Below are 8,364 nucleotides of genomic sequence, written 5' to 3' on the forward strand. Positions count from 1 at the left end.
AACCGTTGGAGTATTAAATAAAAAAATTCTTTTTTCTTTAATTTACTTTCTCTATCTATATATACATCCACATATACAATTTTTTTTTTAAAACATTCATACAAATTCTCTCAAAACAAACATACAAACTCAACCAAAAAATGGATAACGATTCTGATAACAATTTGGTTTTGCACACACTATTATCTGCGGCACAAGACGTGATCCGTCAGAGAGGCGGAACTTCACATTGCGAGAAGAAACATAGAAAATATATCAATCGGGATCGAGAGGCGGCACATGAACTTTTGGTACGTGATTATTTTGCCCCTGATAGTCTTTATGACATTTCGAAATTCGAAGACCGTTTTCGTATTAGTAGAAAATTATTTTTACGTATAGCTTCAGATTTGGAACATAGTTATGAGTTTTTCTAATTACGTTGGGATGCTAGAGGTAAACGTGGTTTTACCACAATACAAAAATGTACGGCCACTCTTAGACAATTGGGATATGGTATAACCGCAGACGCATCAGATGAGTATCTGAAAATGTCTGAGAGGACGGGTCGAGATTGTACATATCTTTTCTGTGAGTATGTTATAGAGCTTTACCGTGACATATACCTGCGACATCCGACTAAAAGTGATGTCGAACAGTTGTATGCCGCGCATGAAGCTAAACATGGTTTTCCAGGGATGCTTGGTAGTATTGATTGTACACATTGGGAGTGGGCAAATTGTCCCAATGCGTGGCGTGGTCAGTTCACACGAGGAGATCATGGGGTCCCGACTGTTATACTGGAGGCGGCTGTTTCAAACGACCTATGGTTTTGGCATGCATTCTTTGGTATGGCGGGGTCAAACAATGACCTGAATGTGCTCCACGCGTCTCCGATATTTAACGATATTTTGCAGGGTAAAGCACCAGATATGTCATACGTTGTGAATGGAAATGAATACAAGTATGGATATTACCTAGGTGATGGGATATACCCAGAGTATGCTACATTTGTTAAGTCTTTTTCGTTTCCAGCCGATGAGAAACGAAAATTGTTCAAGTTAGCACAGGAATCTGCACGGAAGGACGTTGAAAGAGCATTTGGAGTTCTAAAACAAAGATGGCACATAATCAAGCATCCAGCAAGAACATGGGATAGGGAAAAACTAACGACAGTGTTGACTGCCTGTGTGATTTTACATAACATGATAATAGAAGAAGAGGGCAGAGCTATTTGTTCATATACCGACAACGATGCACTTAACCCACCTGCAGTAATACAAGTTGGCAGCCCGGCATACTTCTCTAGGGTTTTGGAAATACAAAATCGTGAAACACATCACAATCTACGACACGATTTGACCGAGCACATATAGGAGAGACAACACCAAGGGGGAAATGACGATGAAGACGAAGAGGATGAAGGCGATGATTACGACAAGAATGCAGAAGGTGACGATGAGGCGGATGAGGATGAGGATGAGGATGAGAATGATGATGACAACGAATAGTACTGTTCTACGGTTTTTGTGTTTTACTTTTTTTTTTTTAAGTTAAGTAGTGTAGTAGTTGATTTGTTAGGTTTTATGTGTGTTTTAGTAATTTTAGGTTTTAAATTTCTATGTTTTTAATTAATGAAAAGTTTTTTTTTTCTTTTTTTTTTTGTATTTTCAAAAAATTTATTTATCTTATAAATTATGTTTTTTTATTTCATATAGTGTTACAAAAAACAAAAAAAATTTACCTATTTTAAAAATTATGTTATTTACTTAACAAAATGTTAAAATAATAATAATAATAATAATAATAATAATAATAATAATAATAATAAATGTTGTTAGTGGTGACCATTTCCATAGTGGAGTGGGTTGGTGGTGAAGGTGATGTGGCGCATAGGTGGCACAACTTTTCCAGTGAGTTTGTAGTGACCACTCCATATAGCCTTATAGTACAACCTTTTTTTTACTGTTTGAGAGGATCTATATTCTACATTTTTTTAAAAACTATAAATCAAATATGCTCTTTAATCTACGATAAGACTGGAACTCTTAACTTCAATGAAAAAGAGCAACATTGATACCAATGGCATAAAAATATGTTGTTGTATGTGTTTAATAATCACTTATGTATCATAACCACTATATTTGCATTTAGAATACATTGGTTAGATGCATATATTCAAACTTATTTGTTAGATGCATATATTAAACCTTATTTGATTTTTTTTTTTTTAAATACGTTAATATACCATATTATCATTTCCCAACAAAAACTGTTAAATCCCCCTTTAACTACGCTAATCTTATAGATACTATTACACAAAAAAAGATGCAACGTGGGGTTCTAGGCTTATAGCTAGTTAATAGCGTCAAGTCCCCAACTATATTCCATAAAAGACATTACAAACTAATTCAACCAAACTCGATACAATTATTCTTACATTTTACATTCACTTACTTTTCCTACTCATAGACTTCGATTTCTTCATTTTCTTCCCTTTCTCATCAAAACTACTCCACGCATACCCAATCGGTACACTAAACGGATCCGCCACATGTGGCGGTCCCACCCTATTTGTCAACATCCCCGACCGACTACCGCCCCTCGACAACCACGTCGCAGAAGACGAAACAAAAACAGAAGCCCGAAGGGCTTCTGTTTCTGTTTCTGTTACAGTTACCTCATAATCATCGTTCTCATCCCCGCTACTGATAAAGTGGCGAGGACTGGAGAACGGTGTGAAGAACTGTTCTTCTGGCGGTTGGAGGTCGACAAATTTCGTAAACGTTATTAAAACACGTACGGTTGGCACCACGGGAATCGCCACCTTCATATCGGAAAATTTACAACCATCAAATCAATTGAAATAAAAGTGAGAATCAAAAGTTGGTCAATGTAGTACTATATTTTTGTAGGATTAAAAAAGGGAAAGTGAGTGATGGTGAAATAGCTTTAAACATGTCTTTGGGACATATGGATTCATGAATATGGGCCCCACTAAAAGTACTCTTATGTTGGTCTTACTTGTCTAGTTCTTTTTTGGGAAAGACGTTGAAACCCATATTACTAGTAGTAAAAGAAGATGCTTAGTGTTGATTCCTAGTAAATCAAAGAATATAGTAACATAAGAAAAACAAGACGTTTTGCTTTTAGTTATTTAAGTAATAATTCTTTGAAAAATTAGACTGTGTTAATATTATTTTTCTTATTATTATAACATTATATTTATAAAAATATACTCGATGTCTTTCTACTACAATATTGTATTTCAAAAAACCAATTTATTTGTAAAAATGTCATTTAAGAAAATAAATTGAAAACATAATAATATAATTGGATAGAGTTTTTCAAATAACTATGTGCTTCAATAAAAGTAAAATGAAAATAAGATGCTATAATACAAAAATATATGAAAGTACATTCTTACCCATATTCCTATAATTAATAGATTTTTCAAAATGTAATGGTATAATAATAAGAATTAAAATCAAAATATTATGCTATAAAATAAAAAAAAAAAATCAATGAATATTATATTTTACTTTATTTTGCGTTTAAGTAGCTACTTTGAGATTTTGTTTGTGAATTTACTTTTGTGGTTAATATTATATTTTATAATAAAGTATTCATATTTAAATATTCTGATTTCGTGGGACCCATTTAGATTATTCTAATCCATGATCTGATGCATGAAAACCAATAAAATGAAAACAAGTACATATATTTCATTAATTCTTCCAACGAAAAAAAATCTTCATAATAAATTGAATTGAAAAAAATCCATCTTTATCTTTCAATTTCAAAAGTATAAAAATGGTACATTCTTGATGATAATAAATAGGTAAAATTAGTTATTACATTCTTGATGATAATAAATAGGTAAAATTAGTTATTACATTCTTGATGATAATAAATAGGTAAAATTAGTTATTATTTAAAAAATTCATTTTTTTTATGAAATTGTTAAAATAAAAAAATATTAAAAGTTCAAAAATCAAAAACAATATTTTATTTCAAGAATTTTGATGCATAGATACTGATGAGAACTATTGGATCACGCATGGCTATATATGTTTTCAGATGATATCAGCTTATAGTGGGTCCCATCTAAATGTAGGTTTTTGTCTTAATAGTATCAAAAGTGTTTAATTTTAATTACTATAAAATGAAATAGTATCAAAAGTGCTTAAATCCAAAAGAGAAGCTAAATCCATCAAGGCCCCTATGTCCCCTTAAGATCTGTTTTTTTATCTTTGGAATGTAAAATGACGAATTTAGCCCTTACCTTTACCGGAAACGTGCCTTGTGGAAACTTCGTCGTCAGCAATTCCCTCATCCGTCTAACAGCTTTTACTTTGTTAGCTAAAATGTCGAGTAACGGAAGCAGCTCTTCCGTTTGTAACGGAAAATTTTCCGTTAACCAAACTGACGGCCGTAACGTTTTAACGTACTCCTTCTCTTTTGTTTGTGGTTGTACCACCGGTAACGGCGGCATCGGAGGCGGAGGAGGTGCTCGTGGACGACGACGTCGTTCTGGAATGATGTCGACGCTTTTTCTTGACACGGATATCACTTCTCTATCTCCGCTCACGAAGCTACTGTGTCTCCGGCGATCGGAGACGCTGAAACGTGGATTTTCGGCGACGAGAAATCCGTCATCGGAGTCTTCTTCAAGCTCTAGTGGCATGATCTGTTCGCTTCCGGCTATGTCGCTATCACCAGCGGCAATTTTGCGTGATCTGAAACTGAAATGTACGTTGTGGATTTCGTAAACCCTGGCTTTCCACTCGCCGACACTTTCGATCTTTTCTTGCCGCCTCCAATTAGTTCTGGCACACAATTCCGCTTTCGTTACGTCCATTCCTGGCCGGTAAACGCTCGTCTGAGCACAGAATCCGGCGATGTCGGAATCACTTAATGGAGATCCGGCATTTTCGAAGGCGTCGAAGATTTTACGGTCGTCGTGATTGAGAACAAGCAACGAACCAGACGGAATGTCTAAATTCCGATCACCGTCGCCAAGGAAGAGAAAACTCTGATTCGCTCGTTGAATTTTCAAGCCGTCATAGCCAGCAAGCGAAGTATCTGCTCGTAAATTACCGTCTCGCTTCCAGATCTTGTAGGTGTCTGACGGCGCAATCTTCCCGACGAATGGAACAATAGAGCTCTCGAAGTGAAAAGAGATCTCCATATAGAAATCACGCATACGGCGGAGGACGGCAAGGAGTCGGGGAAGACGACGGCGCCACTTCGACCAAGCAGAGACGTGGTGGTACTGGACGAGAATCGCAACAATGTCCGTACACCGGCGACACACAGCCTCCTGCAACGCATTCCATCCGTCTGCGTTCTGTAGAGACACATCCGCACCGGCGTTGGCAAGTGCACGTGCAGCGAAGGCGTCATTTGTCCTGACGGCGATGTGTAGCGGAGTCTCCCTCTTCGGATTGTCACGCCGATCGAGCACGGCGGCTATCTGGTCGGAAAGCTTCTCTTGGTTTAACGAGTCTGCCTCCGAGTGAATCCTCGTCGGGTCGGCTAGCCGGGGTAAAGAGGCTACAATACGTGAGAGGGTTGTGTGATCGCCTACTGCAACAGCATAGTGGACGGGGCTATGGGAGTATTCGTCGGGCTTAATTGTTTCCGGCGACACCTCCTTCGCCTTTTTTGCCGCCGGTGAAGATTTCGACATTGTAATCTTTGAAACCGTCTCTAAAAACCGGTGTCTGAGAATCCGTAGGACTTGAAAGAAGACATAAACAAAATGGGCAGTTTCGTCTTTTTGTCTACTATCCAATCGGCGCGCCTTTTCATAATTGCCTACACAGAAGTGAGTATCATAAATTAAATTATTAAATTAAATTAATAAATTGAGTTTCTTTACGATTTTTGAGAATTGAGATCACACACATTCTCTTGCTTTTTGTCGTTTAGATTGTTTATTTCATTTTTTGTTATTTTGGTTAATTGCAAATGCTAAATGAGTCAAATAGTAACTTCACCTCAACAGATATTTCATCTATTTGTTAGACAGAAACAGTGTTTGAGTTCACAAGTTAAAAGATGGTTGTGGCAGTGGAAACGACGAGCACATACACATGACATCATTTATTGAAAAAGAGGGGAGTCTTTTGTATTATGTCCAATCTTGGAATTATATATTTGTTAGTTGTTACTTGGACAAATATAAATGCGAAAAAAATATATTTGATAAGTGTATGATAATAAAAGGAAATAAATAAATAAAACTCATAACCAAATTTGGCTAAAAATATTTTTAAAAACTCACCTCCAAATAATCATAAACCATGACACCCGCTATATTTGTGAGACTTGTGTGATGTGCCAGTCGAATCCATATAACAATGGGTCAAACCGGTGAAGACGATGGTGCATTGTTGCGATAAAACCCGAACTCATTAATAAATATGTTAGTTAGGGTTAGAAAGTGTAGTGATCATTATAGGGTGTGGTGTACCATTGGTAAGTATATGGAATCTTGCATATTCCAAACACCATTGAAAATCTTTAAAAATATATTTTCAAAACTGAAAAGAATAGCAAGTATTCTTTAGTTACAGAAAAGAAACGTTCCAAAGCTAAATACACTCATTAAAACCTAGGTTCTAAAAAACTTGTGATGACACCAATTTACTTACCATTAAATTTTATTAAAATATCGTCTTAAATCATATATGTATAATGAATAATAACAGAAAATATATAAAAAATTATGAATTATATACAAAATTGTCGCCTTAAGTCACGCCTTACAAACAATATGGTTCGTCACAGCTCGTAAAAGCTTGAGCCTTGAGATTGCCACCAAATATGCGTCTAATATTATTTAGAACCTTGACTAAAACAATAACAAATCCCATTAGCATCAAATCATTGATTTCAAATAATGTCATGGATCATGTTTCTAATTCGAAAATCAAAGTCAATCTCAAAGTACAAATGTCTTACAAAGGATGATTTTGGAGCCTATGTAAAGTTAGTACATATCACACTAAACACTCTCAAGCTCCACTCGGTATGTAACATATAAACCATCATACATGTACCATATGAAGGGTAGCAAATCTCACATGCACATGAGGCCTTCTAGAATTCAATCACAATAAGTCTAAAAGTTTTAAATTGGGTATCCAAGTCTCAAAGTCATCCTAAAGTGGGTACACATGATCAAGATCAAAAATTTATTAAAAACATAGACAGTTTATCCCTATTTCAAAATCTCGTAAATGACATATATTACATTTAGTAGTTCATATAATGTATTACATGCCATTTTGTGAATGACATATTACATATGATATTCAATATAATATATGCACATGGTTATTCAATCGAAGGAAATATCAAAGTTCAATATAATAGGGGACATGTGTTCGTGGGTAACGAATTCACTTAAATGTATAGATAATCATCTATCTAGCTTAGCCATTTGTAAAGAACTTCAAGATCCCCTACATATTACAAGATTAAATCATTACAAATAATCAACCACTAATTAACTAATCAACCTTAATAAACTCAATAGACTCATAACGATTCTTAAGGATGCAATACATGAATCGGTGGAAGCATTTGGAGCAATTAAAATATCCTTCAAAGCTCCAAGGTCAAGTAAAATTTCATGAAAACTCTTATGTTTTTACAAGGCTTGTGGGAAATAGCAAAGGATTTACACACCCTATTTGTTAAATATCAAACCTATCTTTTCTACCAAAAACTCCAAAAAATAAAGATTATAGCTTACTTAATTGGACTTAGGCTATCCAACTCCAATTCTACTGAATTAAAATGATTAATTAGAGTTTAAAACACTATTCAGCCCATATATACAACATGATTAACGTCACTAATATGTCAGTTAAAGGATGACGGATGACGATCATCATTTCTAACGAAAACTTTAAAAATCAAGACACGACTAATTGATTTAGTTTTCAGTTATTTTACAATTGGGATGGATAAACCTACCTCTAAAGTATAATTGAACCTTATTTTCCTAACTAATTTAACATCTAAATATCTTGATGGTAATCAACTCAAGTTGACTCAAAAACACCATTAATCTAATTAGAAGTTTCAATACCATAAATTGAACTTTCTTTGATATACATACATCCAAATCATATACTTGAGATATAAAAATGGTCAATTTGAAGTTTTATTGAATCAAATGGATGATTTATAAAGTTTGGACTTTGAAATCACCATTTTAGCTTCATAAACTAAGTTTTGTCAAGGAGATAAACTCATATCCATATATTAATGTTAGAAACATTGAATTTAACACCAAATTTGGATTAATCACTATACTAAACATGGATTAATCATTAATCTAAGTATTAAAATTAGTACTCGAGGATACAT

At 34.6% G+C, this 8,364-nt stretch overlaps 1 protein-coding gene across 1 annotated transcript; it reads right to left on the reverse strand.

Moving 5' to 3' along the window:
• Positions 1–2,306: 2,306 nt before the first annotated feature.
• On the reverse strand, positions 2,307–5,759 carry LOC145042162 (uncharacterized). Its single transcript, XM_078990546.1, has 2 exons — positions 4,265–5,759; positions 2,307–2,806 (listed from the first exon to the last, which is right to left on the reverse strand). Exons 1-2 carry the CDS (start codon positions 5,669–5,671, stop codon positions 2,429–2,431), a joined length of 1,785 nt encoding a protein of 594 aa, XP_078846672.1. The 5' UTR covers positions 5,672–5,759; the 3' UTR covers positions 2,307–2,428.
• Between the last annotated feature and the right edge of the window lie 2,605 nt (positions 5,760–8,364).

The sequence above is a fragment of the Lactuca saligna genome, chromosome 4, assembly GCF_052625555.1.
Source record: "Lactuca saligna cultivar CGN05327 chromosome 4, ASM5262555v1, whole genome shotgun sequence".
NCBI lineage: Eukaryota > Viridiplantae > Streptophyta > Magnoliopsida > Asterales > Asteraceae > Lactuca > Lactuca saligna.